This window comes from Geotrypetes seraphini, chromosome 2, assembly GCF_902459505.1.
Source record: "Geotrypetes seraphini chromosome 2, aGeoSer1.1, whole genome shotgun sequence".
Taxonomy (NCBI): Eukaryota; Metazoa; Chordata; class Amphibia; order Gymnophiona; family Dermophiidae; genus Geotrypetes; species Geotrypetes seraphini.
Window position 1 is genome coordinate 331,485,966 of NC_047085.1, and position 16,510 is coordinate 331,502,475.

Sequence of the window (16,510 nt, forward strand, 5' to 3'; positions counted from 1 at the left end):
AAACATGGGAAAGTCAGCAGGGGTTCGGCTGCAAGCAGGGCGGCGGCGGGGGGAAACGCTGCATTTACTAGGGCTTATTTTTGGGGTAGGGATTTTATTACGACCTACCCCGAAAGTCATGCTAGGACTTATTTTTGGGGTAGGTCTTATTTTGGGGGAAACACGTTAGTACTATTATTATGGGGGTTGAGTCAGGGGCGGAGCTTGGGAGGGTCTAGGGTGGAGCTTGGGCAGGGGTACTTAGTTGGTATTTGTTAGGCTTAGGGGGTACTTGGCTTGAAGAAGTTGAGAAACACTGCTATAACTGACCTTTTCAATCTAACCCCAGATCCTAACGCTTCATCTAATAGTCTATCTTTTAATTTTACTGGGTATGTCCAGATCACCTCTTTTGTAATCTGCTTAGAACCGCAAGGTATTGGCGGAATAAAAGACACTAATGTAATTTAATGATTTAAATCAAAAGAGTAACTAGAGGAAAAGATGGTGAAAAAGAAGGAATGAATAAAGACAAGGAAAGTTAAATCTAGATATGAGTATTCAGAGACATATAGAAAAAATATAAAGAAAACAGGTGAGGTTTACTCATGATTCCTGCCTGGGGCATTTACCTTTATCTCACAGCTTATAAGAACAATGAAAAGGACCATCAAACTATTAGCTTGCCCTGTGCCCCCTTGTTACAGCCCTGGCAGCATTACAGGTCAGTGGTAGAGAAAGTTGCACACAGGTGCTGCATGCAAAGACAGGCAGGAGACTATGCCACTGGACTGGGTGTAATGTGTAGAAATGTCACTGCCACTCACTCCCCCCCCTACCTAATACACCTTTCTTTAGCCCCCTTAAACACTTCTATTTAGAGACACCACACCAGATTGAAATGACAAGGAAATCAAGTCTGTAAGACAACGAAAATCAAATAATGCCAGCAGATTGCGATGTTGATGCAAAACAATTGAAAAACTGGCAGGTGCTATCATCTGTCACATTCCGTTCACCATGAAAGCGAAAGTCTTCCTGTCACATATCCGTAAGATCCTATTAGGGTTAATCTTAGCTAGTCTTGCTTGACATGGCATAGTTTCTATCCACTCTTTCCATGGGTTTTTATAGTGATAAGCCTTGCAATTGTCATATAACTGGCAAGTCACCAAGAGCAGACATTAAGTGGGTACTCAGAGTCCCAGCATTGTTATATACACACACACAAAGTACTCGCTACATGAAAATGATAGGGTACTTTGGAAAAGATCAGCTGAAGATGACTTTTCATTTCATTGTACAATGCCAATATACAATCAGGAGTACCTGATTGTAAAAACCGCTTAGATAACCTTGATAGGCGGTATATAAAATCCTAATAAAACTTAAAAACTTAAAAAAAAAACTAAAGTGATTATAATTTATATAGAGCGCAATTGACCTCTTAAAAGTAACCAGCCTATAGAGGGTGATCAAAAAAGTATGTATAAAATGCCACTTCATAAAAAGTTTTTGATCACACACTCAAAGGCTGTGATAATTGGTTAAATCTTATATTAAAGTCTTTCAAATATTAAAAAAAAACAACGCAATAATATCTTCTCTCTCTTCTTATATCAATCATGCAAATGTCACTGCACTTTTGAAATGATAATGCTTTCACTTAGCTCATAAACAGGGCTTATGGGGTCCCAAGGTGGCCCCGTTTCGATCCCTGCTTCAGGAGACTAAACTAAACTAAACTAAACCTTAGGTTTGTATACTGCGCCATCTCCGCAAGCGCAGAGCTCGGCACGGTTTACAGAGTGAAGAGGAAAGGAACTACAATGAAAGGATGTAGGAGAGGGACTAAGAAGATAGAGAGGGACAGGATACTAGAGAATGGGAGGTGATTAGATTTTTGAAAAGAGCCAAGTTTTCAAGTGTTTGCGGAAGGATTGGAAGGAGCTTGAATTTCTGAGCGGGGATGAGAGGTTGTTCCAGAGTTCTGTGGTTCTAAAGGGGAGGGATGTTCCAAGTTTTCCTGCGCGGGATATACCTTTTATAGAGGGGAATGATAGTTTCAGTTTTTGGGAGGGTCTGGTGGAGTATGGGTTTGAGGAATTCCAAAAAGCACAGTTACTTACCGTAACAGGTGTTATCCAGGGACAGCAGGCAGATATTCTTAACTCATGGGTGACGTCACCGACGGAGCACCGGTACGGACACTTTTAACTAGAAAGTTCTAGTTGGCCGCACCGCGCATGCGCGAGTGCCTTCCCGCCCGACGGAGGAGTGCGTGGTCCCCAGTTAAGATAAGCCAGCTAAGAAGCCAACCCGGGGAGGTGGGTGGGACGTAAGAATATCTGCCTGCTGTCCCTGGATAACACCTGTTACGGTAAGTAACTGTGCTTTATCACAGGACAAGCAGGCAGCATATTCTTAACATATGGGTGACCTCCAAGCTAACAGAGAGGGAGGAGGGATGGTTGGCCATTAGGAAAATAAATTTTGTAACACAGATTGGCCGAAGTGTCCATCCCGTCTGGAGAAGGCATCCAGACAGTAGTGGGCAGTGAACGTGTGAACTGAAGACCAAGTGGCCGCCTTGCAGATCTCCTCGATGGGCTTGGAGCAGAGGAAAGCCACAGAAGCAGCCATAGCTCTGACCCTGTAGGCCGTGACAGCACCTTCCAGTGAGAGACCGGCCCGAGCATAACAGAACTCAATGCAGGCAGCAAGCCAGTTGGAAAGCGTCCGTTTAGAGACAGGACGACCTAGACGGTTAGGGTCGAAGGACAAAAAGAGCTGAGGTGACGAGCGGTGTGCCCTGGTACGGTCAAGGTAGTATGCAAGGGCGCACTTACAGTCTAGCGTGTGTAACGCCTGCTCCCCAGGATGAGAATGGGGCTTAGGGAAAAAGACAGGCAACACAATGGACTGGTTGAGGTGGAAGTCCGAGACCACCTTGGGGAGAAATCTAGGATGGGTACGCAGAACCACCTTGTCATGGTGAAAAACAGTGAAAGGTGGGTCGGCAACCAGTGCATGTAGCTCACTAACCCTCCTGGCAGAGGTGATGGCAATGAGGAAAAGCACCTTCCACGTAAGAAATTTGAGCGAATTTGTGGCAAGAGGCTCAAAGGGAGGTTTCATGAGGGCTGATAAAACCACATTCAGGTCCCAGACGACTGGAGGAGGCTTCAGAGGTGGTTTGACATTGAAGAGGCCTCTCATGAACCGGGAAACAAGTGGATGAGCCGTGAGAGGTTTTCCGAGGATAGGCTCATGAAACGCAGTGATGGCACTGAGGTGGACTCTGATTGAGGTAGACTTGAGGCCAGCGTCGGACAGAGAGAGCAAATAATCCAGAACAGTTTCCACCGCCAATGAGGTGGGATCGTGGTGATGCCGGAGACACCAAGAGGAGAACCTGGTCCACTTCTGATGGTAACACTGGAGGGTGGCCGGTTTCCTGGAGGCATCCAAAATACGACGGACAGGCTGAGACAGATTGTCTGGAGAGGTCAGCCCGAGAGAAACCAAGCTGTCAGGTGGAGCGAAGACAGATTGGGATGCAGTAGAGACTGATGCTGCTGTGTAAGTAGAGTAGGAAACACAGGAAGAGGAATGGGCTCCCTGGAGCTGAGCTGGAGCAGGAGGGAGAACCAGTGTTGGCAAGGCCACCAAGGAGCGATGAGAATCATGGTGGCTCTGTCCCTGCGGAGTTTGGATAACGTCTGCAACATCAGAGGCAGTGGAGGAAAGGCATAGAGGAACCGATCCGTCCAGTCAAGCAGGAATGCATCCGGGGCCAGACGATGAGGAGAGAAGAGTCTGGAACAGAACTGGGGCAGCTGATGGTTGTGAGGAGCTGCAAAGAGGTCCACCTGAAGAGTACCCCAGCGAGCAAAGATGGAGTGGAGTGTGGGAGGATCCAGAGTCCACTCGTGAGGTTGAAGGATGCGGCTGAGATTGTCAGCCAGGGAGTTCTGTTCTCCCTGGATATAGACAGCCTTGAGGAAGAGACTGTGGGCCGTGGCCCAGGTCCAGATGCGGATGGCCTCCTGACAGAGGAGGGGAGATCCGGTGCCGCCTTGCTTGTTTATGTAGTACATGGCGACTTGGTTGTCTGTGCACATGAGCAGAACCTGAGGGTAGAGAAGGTGCTGGAAGGCCTTGAGAGCATAGAACATGGCTCTGAGTTCCAGGAAATTGATGTGATGTTGACGCTCCTGAGGGGACCAGAGTCCCTGGGTGCGAAGATCTCCCAGGTGAGCTCCCCATGCATAGGGGGAGGCATCCGTGGTTATGATCATGGAGTGGGGGGGGTAGATGAAAGAGCAGACCCCTGGAAAGATTTGAGGAGTTCAACCACCATTGAAGAGATTGCTGAAGAGACGATGTCACAGAGATGGGATGAAAAAGAAGATCCGTGTTCTGTGACCATTGGTTGGCTAGAGTCCACTGAGGTGTCCTGAGGTGGAGGCGAGCAAGAGGAAGTACATGGACCGTCAAGGCCATGTGGCCCAAGAGGACCATCATCTGTCGAGCTGGGATGGTTTGATGAAGGAGCACCTGACGACAGAGGTGGAGCAGGGTCCGGTGTCGGTCGGGGGGGAGAAACGCCCTCATCAGAGTGGTGTCGAGAACTGCTCCAATGAACTGAAGTCGCTGTGTGGGAAGCAGATGCGACTTGGGGTTGTTGATCTCGAACCCCAGGAGATGGAGGAACGAGATGGTGTGTTGAGTGGCTTGTAGCACAAGCTGAGACATAGGTGCTTTCACCAACCAATCGTCCAAGTAGGGGAACACCTGGAGGTTGTGAGACCTGAGAAAGGCCGCCACCACAATAAGGCACTTGGTGAACACCCTGGGCGATGATGCGAGGCCAAAGGGTAGCACCTTGTACTGATAGTGGCGGTGCTGTATCTGAAATCGGAGGTAGCGACGTGAATGCAGATGGATTGGAATGTGAGTGTAGGCCTCTTTGAGGTCCAGGGAACATAGCCAGTCGTGTTGAGAGAGAAGAGGGTAAAGCGTGGCAAGGGAGAGCATTCTGAACTTCTCCTTGACCAGACACTTGTTGAGGTCCCTGAGATCGAGGATGGGACGGAGGTCTCCTGTCTTCTTGGGTACCAGGAAGTAGCGGGAGTAGAATCCCTGACCCCTTTGGTCCGGAGGCACCTCTTCGATGGCATTGAGAAGAAGGAGGGATTGGACCTCCCTCAGGAGGAGGGGGGTTTGGGAGGAGTGAGAAGCAGACTCTACGGGAGGATTGTCTGGGGGAAGAGTCTGGAAGTTGAGAGAGTAGCTGTGGCGAATGATGTGGAGAACCCATTGGTCTGATGTGATGACCTCCCAACGGCTGAGGAAGAGGTGGAGGCGACCTCCGATCGGCTGAGGAAGAGGCAATGATGTTGGGAGACTGGCTATGCCCTGGAGGAAGAAGTCAAAAGGGCTGAGATGGTTTTGACGGAGGGAGAGGCTTGGCAGGTTGGTGAGACTGTGAGCGAGCCTGAGTTTGATGCTGTTGCCGAGTCGGCGAGGCTGCTGTTGAGGCGGGTTGAGAGGTCTGGCCGAGAACCTGCGTTGGTAGGAAGACTGCTGTCGGTAGGGGCGAGCCGGCGGAGTCTTCTTTTTAGGCTTCACCAGGGTGTCCCACCTGGTCTCGTGAGCCGAGAGTTTCTGGGTTGTTGAGTCCAGGGACTCTCCGAAGAGTTAATCACCAAGACAAGGTGCATTAGCCAGGCGGTCTTGGTGGTTAATGTCGAGGTCAGAAACTCTCAGCCAGGCCAGACGCCGCATGGCAACAGCCATGGCAGACGCTCGAGAGGTCAGCTCAAATGAGTCATAAATGGAGCGCACCATGAATTTCCGGAGTTGGAGCAGACTGGAAATTTGTTGTTGAAAAAGAGGTACCTTACCTTCAGGGATGTATTTCTGTAAGGCGGAGAGTTGTTGCACCAGATGCTTCATGTAGAAGGAGAAGTGAAAGGTGTAATTATTTGCCCTGTTGGCCAGCATTGCATTCTGGAAAAGGCGCTTGCCAAACTTATCCATAGTTTTTCCCTCTCTGCCAGGAGGGGTGGAGGCATAGACACTGGAGCCCTGAGTTTTCTTTAAGGTAGATTCCACCAGGAGAGATTCATGGGGCAATTGAGGCTTGTCAAACCCTGGAATGGGAATGACCCGTTACAAGCTATCCAATTTGCGAGGGGCCCCAGGGACAGTGAGGGGGTTCTCCCAGTTCTTATAAAAAGTTTCCTGTAGGATGTCATGTACGGGTAACTTGAGGAATTCCTTGGGAGGTTGCTCAAAGTCTAGGGCATCGAGAAAAGCCTGTGACTTTTTAGAGTCGGACTCTAAGGGAATGGAAAGAGCAGCAGACATCTCCCTGAGGAATTTGGTGAACGAGGACTGTTCAGGTTTTGAAACGGTATCAGTCACTGAAGGTTCCTCGTCCGTAGAGGAAGCGTCTTCCTCGGTACCGTGTGGGGATTCTTCCCATAAGTCAGGGTCCCTAATGTCGGGGTGCGCACGGCGGGACATCGGTGTGGAGGGCTCGGCATGGCAGGTTTTAGAGAGAGACTTGCCAGAGTGGACCGAGGCGGTACCGGGTGAGGAAGACTGGTGCTGTACCCAGTACCGAGAAGGATCGGCATCAGAGCGGGTCTGTACCGTAGGTTGAGAAAGATGTGGCTCAGCCGAGAGGACCGGCATGGAAGTGTTGAGCGGTACCGAGGGGGTCGACACCGATGGAATGGTGCGAGGCTTGGACCGGTCCTGTACCGGAAGGTGCGGTGCCAGTAACGCTGGTAACAGTTGTTGGAGTTGTTGCTGCAGCTGCTCCTGTAACTGGGTTTGGAGTATGGCTGCAATGCGGTCGTCCAGGGGGGGCACCGGTACCGCTTTTTTCTTTTTTGGTACCATAGGTGCCGCTCTACGCTCCGGCGATGAGGAGGCCGATGACGAGGCACTCACCGATATCGGAGCGGAGCGTTTGAGGGGTCGATGCGGTGCCGGGGTTGCCGGTGTCGCAACCGTGGCAGGAGGGCGCTCAAGGGAAGTGGAAGGCTTCTTAGCTGGCTTACCTGGGGCCAGCGACCCCGAAGAAGGATCCGGTGGAGTCGAAGTAGTCGGTGTTGACTTTTGCGGTGCCGCCGACATCGCGGCAGATTCCATGGCCGATCCGGTACCGAATAGAATATTTTGCTGGATCTGCCTATTTTTTAATGTGCGCTTTTTAAGCGTAGCACAGCGGGTGCAGGAGTCCGCCCGATGCTCTGGACACAAGCACTGCAGGCACCAATTGTGCGGGTCGGTAAGAGAGATCGGGCGTGCACACCGCTGGCACTTCTTAAAACCCAGTTGAGGGGGCATGAAGGGAAACACGGCCTCCGCAAAATCAAAGCCGGAGGCCTGTATGGTGGCAACAGGCCCCGCCGGGGCCGGCTCTACAAAATAAAGAAAACTCGATGAGTTGTTTTTGGTTTTTTTTTTGTAAAAAGAAAATCAACGGGATCCGAAAGGAAAAAAAACGAAAAAAAAATACGCGAGCGGGAAGGCAGAACTAAGTTTTCAACAGCCGTTGAAACACATGCAACTTCTTCGCTCCGCGGAAACGAAGAAACTGGGGACCACGCACTCCTCTGTCGGGCGGGAAGGCACTCACGCATGCGCGGTGCGGCCAACTAGAACTTTCTAGTTAAAAGTGTCCGTACCGGGGCTCCGTCGGTGACGTCACCCATGCGTTAAGAATATGCTGCCTGCTTGTCCTGGAATAAGAGTGGGATAACGGGAGGAAGGACGCCATGTAGGATCTTGAAGGCTAAGCAGACGCATTTAAAGAGGACTCTGGAGTATACTGGGAGCCAGTGAAGCTTGGAGAGGAGTGGGGAGACGTGATCGAACTTGCCTTTTGCGAAAATAAGCTTAGCCGCGGCGTTTTGAATTAGCTGACGTCTATGGAGGTTTTTCTTAGTTAGTGATGCATGATGCGTGTTCAAAAGAGTTCCTGAGTGCTATTCATGGTGATATTATATGGCTTCGTGACTTGCAATCACATCTATAGATAAAACAAATTTTACATATCAAGTGTGAGTAAGGAATTCCTGATACTCACACGAGAGCTTATGCCTCATAGTCATTCACTCAGCTAGCCAGGGATGGTTTACGCAGAAAGTTGATAAAGTCAATTCTAAATATTCCAACCGCCAGACAGACGCGTCCACTAGCGTGCTTTTTCAAATGAACACGTCATGACGCAGCATCGTACTGATGTCAGTGTAAGGGAAGTCTCTAAAGCGAAAAGCTATCAGGTTTATAAGCTGTTTATTCCAGGCTGAAAAGGTGAAGAATAGATTAAAGAAACGCCAACCACTCAATCTCATTATTAAGACCATGCGGGTGTAGCGTGTTGCGAATATAAATCTACTTCTGTTCTTTCTTCCATAAAATCTGAGCTACATCTCCGCCTCTGGTCACTGAGACAGTGTCTAAGATAGAATATTGTAAGTCTGCCAAGTCATGTTGTTTTTCTACCCAATGGGAGACCAAGAGGAGAGTTTACACATTTTCTCTGGATTGCACATAATCTCGTTTCTTAACCAGTCTATCTATTTCAAATGGTTAGCTGCTGAAAAAATAATTGCTTGAATATGCTAGGGTCAAGGGTTCACAATCTTTTCATTTTTGTGTGGAGATGAAGCATAAAAATATAGCAATAACATAACATTTTAGTCTTAAATTCCGCATACACCTGCAAACACGATCAATGCGGATCACATATTAAAAACAGGGCATACCCAAATATTATAAACAAATAGAGTAGGATAAGAATTCCACAATATATCGTACCATTCAAGAGACAAATTTAGTAAATTAAAAAAAAATGTTTTCAAGAACTTCCTAAAAACCGAGGACCGGACTTGGGCAGCCCTGTAACCAAAGCCCTAATATCCGCATCATTGGGCTTAATACAAAGTCTGAGTCGTTAATATGGAATGATTTGCCTAAATAAACGTGCTGATTCCTACTCATTAACATGATGTTTATTTTATCCTCATTTAACTTCAAATGATGCTTCAACATCCAATCCCTACAATAGCCATACAATCTTAGGCAAGCCCAGTAGCGATGGTAACCACAGTATCTTGTGAAATCAAATTGCATTAGAATCACGATGTCATCTGCATAAATGAACACAGTATATCTCTCTCTAATGCAAAACCAAGAGATTGTACATACACATTAAAAAGGACAGGTGAAAACGTGGAGCCTTGAGGTACCCCATTAAATGCCAACCAATTCTGTGACGTTAACATCAACCCTGTGCACCTCATAGAATCTAGCTAAAAAAAATTCAAAAACACAACCTGTGATTTCAATACCAGCCATAATATGGAGGGTTCTTCAAAAAGTCTCTGCAGTTTCATATTTTCATATTTAGTCAAAAACATCCTTTTCTGCTGGCATTAAGAAGTTAATAGGATGCTGGGAAAAATGTATCGCAAAACAAGGTGATTAATTGGACGAGATATTTAATAAATAGTGTTTAAAAAAATAAAAGCACAGAAACTTTTTGAAGATCCCTCGTAGGTAGGAGGATGTCATGATCTACCAGATTAAACGCTGAGGAAAACAATACTTGTTACACGAAGATGTGGGCATCTCTGAATGAACCAAGTGACCGAGTACAGAGTCTGAGGAGTTGCGGTTGAGGAACTTATACACTTATACAGATTTTATCTATGGGCATGCAAATGAACTAAGTTATGAGCCCTACCTAGTCTTTGTAATTTTTTAAGGAGTGAAAAATTGATCCACTTGTACCCGTTCTACTCCACTCAAGATTTTGTAGACTTCAATCATATCTCCCCTCAGCCGTCTCTTTTCCAAGCTGAAGAGCCCTAACCGTTTTAGTCTTTCCTCATATGAGAGGAGTTCCATCTTGGTCACTCTTCTTTGAACCTTTTCTAGTACCACTATATTTTTCTTGAGATAAGGAGACTAGAATTTAATGCAATACTCCAAATGAGGTCGCACCATGGAGTGATACAGGGGCATTAAAACATTCTTAGTCTTGTTAACCATCCCTTTTTTAATAACTTCCAGCATCCTGTTTGCTTTTTTGGCCGCCGCCGCACATTGGACGAAAGGTTTCATCATATTGTCTACAATGATACCCAGATCCTTTTCTTGGGTGCTAATCCCCAAGGCAGACCCTAGCATCGGTAAATGTGATTCAGGTTATTCTTCTCAATGTGCATCACTTTGCATTTGTCCACATTAAATTTCATCTGCCACTTGGACTCTCAGTCTTCCAATTTCCTAAGGTCCACCTGCAATTTTTCACAATCTGCATGCGTTTTAACAACTTTGAATAGTTTAGTGTCATCTGCAAATTTAATCACCTCACTTATCGTTCCAATTTCCAGAACATTTATAAATAAGTTAAATAGCACCGGTCCCAGTAAAGACCCTTGCGGCACTCCACTGTTTACTCTCCTCCATTGAGAAAAATGACCATATAACCCTACCCTTTGTTTTCTATCCGATAACCAACTCCTTATCCACAACTGAACTTTGCCACCTATCCCATGATTCTTTAATTTTCTCAGGAGCCTCTTGTGAGGAACTTTATCAAAAGCTTTCTGAAAATCTAGATACACTATATCAATGGTTCCCAAACCTGTCCTGGGGGACCCCCAGCCAGGCAGGTTTTCAAGATATCCCTAATGAATATGCATGAGAGATTTGCATATAATGGAAGTGACAGGTATGCAAATCTCTCTCATGCATATTCATTAGGGATATCTTGAAAACCTGACTGGCTGGGGGTCCCCCAGGACAGGTTTGGGAACCACTGCACTATATTAACCGGCTCACCTTTATCCACACATTTATTCACAGCCTGCATAGAGAATGTACCTTACAGAGGGAAGGGAAGAGAGACATACTGGGAGAGGGGCACAGTTATTGTTTTGACTTAATGTGCTAGGTATCAGTGCTATGGTTAAAGGTAAGCAGTTAAGTCTGGTCAAAAAATACTTGGATCAAAGTTAATTGGATAGTTGATTCATCAACATTAATTGAATATATTCAGTGGTACTCATCTAGCTACTTAAGTTTTTAGATATACCATTAACTAGATATCAGTCCTGTTTTATTAATGTACCACTTCTACTACTTATAATTTCTATAGCACTGACAAGACATATGCAGTGCTATACATTAAAACTTTCAAGAGACAGTCCGTTCTCAGTAGAGCTTACAATCTAATCAGACAAAAAGGACAAGTAGGGGGTTAGGGAATTTCTCAGGAATGAGTGCTTTACAAGTTGAGTGGGAGTTAAAAGCAACCTTGAGAAAGTGGACTTTTAGCTTTGCTTTGAATACTGCCAGGGACGGAGATTGACTTACCAACTCAAGCAGTCTGTTCCACACATATGGTGCAACAAAAGAGAAAGAATGTAGTCTGGAGTTAGCAGTAGAGGAGAAAGCTACAGATAAGAGTCTTGCCCAATGAATGGAGTTCCCGAGAAGCAGTATAGGGAGAGATAAGAGAGGAGAGATACTGAGGAGCTTCAGAGTAAATGCTCTTGTAAGTCAATAAGAGGAGTTTGAATTGTATGCATTAATGGATAGAAAGCCAATGAAGTGCTTTAAGAGGGGTGATGTGAGCATAGCAACTTTTGCGGAATATAAGCCATGCAGCAGAATTTTGAACTGATTGAAGGGCAGAGAGGTGGTTACCTGGAAGATTTGTGAGAAGCAGGTTGCAGTGAGAGGTAATAAGGATTTTGGTAGTATGCTCAGAGAGGAAGGGTCGGATTTTGGAGATATTATAGAGAAAGAAATGACAGGTTTTGGCAGTTTGTTGTATTTATACAGAGAAAGAGAGAGAGAGTAGTAAAAGATGACCTTGAGGTTGCGAGCTGATGAGACAAAATGAGAGTTATCTACTGAGAGAGAGACTGGGGGGGGGGAAGAGATGAAGATTTAGGTTCAAGGATAAATAGCTCAGTCTTGGTCATGTTCAGTTTTAAGTGGTGGCGAGACATCCAAGCAGCAATGTCGGACAGGCAGGCTGATACTTGGGCCTGGACGCCTGTAGAGCTTTCTTGGTCAGAGAGGTAGATCTGGGGGTCATCAGCATAGAGGTGATATTGAAAACCATGGGAGGAGATCAGAGCACCAAGGGAATGAGTATAGATAGAGAAAAGGAAAGAGACCCTGACTAATAGTGGGATAGCAGTGGAGGAGGATCTACCACTGCGTATATTAAAGATGCAACTTGAGAGATAAAAAGAGAATCCAAGTGAGGACAGGGTATCAAAGAGAAGGTGGTGGTCTACTGTGTCAAAAACAGCGGATAGATTGAGAAGGATGAAGATAGAATAGAAGTCAGATCCACAGCAGAAGACTGAATGAGGATGTTAAGGCTAGAAGCCTAGAAGTATAAGGGTCAGAGGGGTCATTAGCATGAATTTTTAAATCACCAAGAATGAGGGAAGGAGATGAAGGTTCAAGAAAGAAGGAAGAAAGGGACTTATCAAGGGGTTAGTAAATGACTGCTACTCAGAGAGGTAGTATAGCGAATAGATGGAGTGGACATCGAAGGAAGGTGGAAGAAGGGGTTGAAATCTACAAGAGGATGAGAGTAACAGCATAACACTACCTCTGTGACCAGTCGGGTGAGGTGTATGGGAGAAAAAATAACCTCCACGCCACAGGGTAGCAGCTAAAGCAACGTCTTCAGGGCAGAGCCAGGTCTCAGTTAGTGGAAGCAGGCGGATAGTTTGAGAGATAAAGAGGTCGTGGACATAAGCAACCTTGTTGGAGACAGAGCGGACTTCCACAGGGCATATGAGAAAGGAAAAGAAGGGGAGGGGAGGGGAGAGGAACAGAAATAAGATTGGAGACATTGCGGTGTGACCTGCATGAGTAGGGTGAGAGTTGATTAGGAGGGCCAGGATTGGGTTAGATATCCTTGGCAGAGAGCAAAAGAAGAAGCAAGAGAATACGAACAAGAGTAGGAGAAGCATAAGGACCGCATGGGTTTTGAAAATAGTGATTTGGATATTTTGGTGAGAAAAAAAATCCATCTGCCCCTTTATGTCTCTTTTTGGACGGTTTTCTGTTTTGAAAATGAGCCCTACTCTATTGTATGATCAGCAACTGCCTGCCATTATCCCAATAGGGAAAATACATGAAAACTTTCAGACATACATCTTTGAATCCAAGCCACTTAACTATCTGCCAGCAGACATAAGATGCGCTCTGAAAACTGAAGGCTGAATCAAAGCTATCTAACCTTCGGAAGACGATAGATATGACAGTATGGCATCTCTGTCTTCTTTCTGCATAGGTTGAGAGCGTGGCACACCACATCTGCATTTGCTTTAGAGTAAAGCCTGAGGGGAAACAAAATAATTGAAAAAGAAAGTAAACTGCGTGGCATAATAACAGGACTTCAACAGTTGGCAGGCTTCTACATTCAGTCCCACTTTTTTCTCTAAAAGATGCTCATCACTCATATAAGTCTTTTGCTTTGACAAGGTTAATCAAGCATGTGCCTGTCTCTGGGAAAACGTCTGTAAAATGTTGAGAATGGCTGATTTTTTCATGTCATGGGTCCATAGGGCTCCCAAAAAAATGAGGACAGGTCGAGACATCTGGGTTTTACTTCCATTGCTTTCAATGGAAGTAAAACCTGGATGTCTCACTCCGTCCTCATTTTTCTGGAGCCATATGATAACTTTATCCTTTGGCAGCTTGGTTTTTTTTTTTTGTTTTTGTTTTATTCATTTATAACCCGCTTTTAAAAGAGTGGCTCACAGTAAAACACTCACAATAGTTAAAGACATCAACTTACATTATACAAAGCTAAACTTAACTTAAGTTTAGTACTGAAATAGAAAACAAGCTATTCTTAAACTATATTTTGCTAATAAAAATGCACTGTTTTGTGGGCAACAGCTATATATATTTCCAGATGTCTCTAAACACACAGTACAGGAGGAAACAGTTCTTACAACTTAAGATTCGAGTCTTGGCTGTGGGAGCTTTATTTTTTCTGAAGTTTCCATGTAAATGTTTGGTGACCTATCAGAATAACAAATATGTTTTTGTTGATCCAGCTCAATTAGAAATATTTCTTCAAGATAAACCTAAATTAGATCTATTACCTGTAACTAATGCAGAGGTTGAGAATGAGTGAGTCATTTAAAATATATTTTTTGCCTGACATGAGAAGTTTATGATATTTATGATTTACCGTATTTGCCGGCGTATAAGACGACTGGGCGTATAAGACGACCCCCCAACTTTTAGTTAAAAAATAGAGTTTTGTGTTATACTCGCCGTATAAGACTACCCCTTCTTCCGCACACCTTCTCTACCGCCCCGGGTGCAGCACAGCCGGCCAGGTTCCCTTACTTTTGTGGCACTTCCCCGACCGACTTAACCGCGAATCTAAATTACCTTCTTACAGCTGCTGTAAGAAGGTATTTAGATTCGCGTCTACAGGGCAGGGAGGTTTGTCGGACCGGGGCTGTTGTCGGTCGGTCGGGGAAGTGCCACAAAAGTAAGGGAACCTGGCCGGCTGTGCTGCAACCGGGGCGGGGCGGCCGCCCCTCTCTCTTGGTAGCCACTCAAACCGCGAGGCTACTCTCCTTCTCCTTACCTGCCATGCCTGCAGCACAGAGCCGAACGGAAGTCTTCCCGACGTCAGCGCTGACGTCGGAGGGAGGGAGGGCTTTGTTTAAGCTTTGTTTAAGCCCTCCCTCCCCTCCGACGTCAGCGCTGACGTCGGGAAGACTTCCGTTCGGCTCTGTGCTGCAAGCAGAGAAGGTAGGGAGAAGAAGAGCCGCGTACATCCAGAAGACTGAGCATCCAGCCCCGCAGGAGCCCCGCGACCCTCGGAGGCGTCCCCATGGGATCCCCGCGACCCTAGGGGGCGTCCCCACGGGATCCCCGCGACCCTAGGGGCGTCCCCGTGCAGCTCTGTAATGTAAAGTAAGGACATGTAAAACAGTACCCGGCGTATAAGACGACCCCCGACTTTGGGGAGGATTTTAAGGTACTGAAAAGTCGTCTTATACGCCGGCAAATACGGTACTTATTTTCTTTTCAATTGTAGGACTCCTTCAGGAGATAATCAGCCCTAATAACGTGGACTTGATATATACTTTTAAGGTTGTTGTTTTTATTCTGTACCTTTTTTTGTAATTACCTGAAGTTGTTATTTGTTGTAATAACAGAATAAACTATAAAAATTAAAATTAAAAAAACAAAGCTACATCAGCAATTCAGTGGCCAGCGTTACAAAACTCAGTGCCCATTTTCATACTGCAAAACAAATGCCTCTTCAGCAATTTCTTGAAATCGCGCACATTTCCCTGCTGTCGTATATACAATGGTATTACAAGCTTGAAAAAGTTATATTTGAACTTCTAGAACTTTTTTATTTTTTCACATAAAAGGATGGGGTTTGGGCTGTTGTATTACAAAGTACCGTATTTGCCGGCGTATAAGACGACTTTTCAGTACCTTAAAATCCTCCCCAAAGTCGGGGGTCGTCTTATACGCCGGGTACTGTTTTACATGTCCTTACTTTACATTACAGAGCTGCACGGGGACGCCCCTAGGGTCGCGGGGATCCCGTGGGGACGCCCCCTAGGGTCGCGGGGATCCCATGGGGATGCCTCCAAGGGTCGCGGGGCTCCTGCGGGGCTGGATGCTCAGTCTTCTGGATGTACGCGGCTCTTCTTCTCCCTACCTTCTCTGCTTGCAGCACAGAGCCGAACGGAAGTCTTCCCGACGTCAGCGCTGACGTCGGAGGGGAGGGAGGGCTTAAACAAAGCTTAAACAAAGCCCTCCCTCCCTCCGACGTCAGCGCTGACGTCGGGAAGACTTCCGTTCGGCTCTGTGCTGCAGGCATGGCAGGTAAGGAGAAGGAGAGTAGCCTCGCGGTTTGAGTGGCTACCAAGAGAGAGGGGCGGCCCGCCCCCGCCCCGGTTGCAGCACAGCCGGCCAGGTTCCCTTACTTTTGTGGCACTTCCCCGACCGACCGACAACAGCCCCGGTCCGACAAACCTCCCTGCCCTGTAGCCGCGAATCTAAATACCTTCTTACAGCAGCTGTAGGAAGGTAATTTAGATTCGCGGTTAAGGGCAGGGAGGTTTGTCGGACCGGGGCTGTTGTCGGTCAGTCGGGGAAGTGCCACAAAAGTAAGGGAACCTGGCCGGCTGTGCTGCACCCGGGGCGGTAGAGAAGGTGTGCGGAAGAAGGGGTAGTCTTATACGGCGAGTATAACACAAAACTCTATTTTTTAACTAAAAGTTGGGGGGTCGTCTTATACGCCCAGTCGTCTTATACGCCGGCAAATACGGTATTTGCTCTAACAAAATTCATTAAAACCTCATTTTTTGTTTCTAGAGAATTTAGTCACCTTTTGCTAGAGATGGTCATATATGGTAGAATGTAAATTTGTTTAGATCAGGGGTCTGCAACCTTTAAGACATAAAGAGCCACTTGGACCCGT

General features: G+C 46.4%; 1 protein-coding gene across 4 annotated transcripts in view; it reads right to left on the reverse strand.

Annotated features, from left to right (window-relative positions):
- AOAH (acyloxyacyl hydrolase) overlaps positions 1-16,510 on the reverse strand; it is a 189,913-nt gene that overhangs the window by 121,636 nt on the left and 51,767 nt on the right. For all 4 annotated transcript variants that reach the window (XM_033930216.1, XM_033930217.1, XM_033930214.1 and 1 more), the window contains exon 4: positions 13,280-13,379. In XM_033930216.1, coding sequence (XP_033786107.1) covers positions 13,280-13,379 — 100 coding nt within the window. The remainder of the gene's footprint in view (positions 1-13,279; positions 13,380-16,510) is intronic.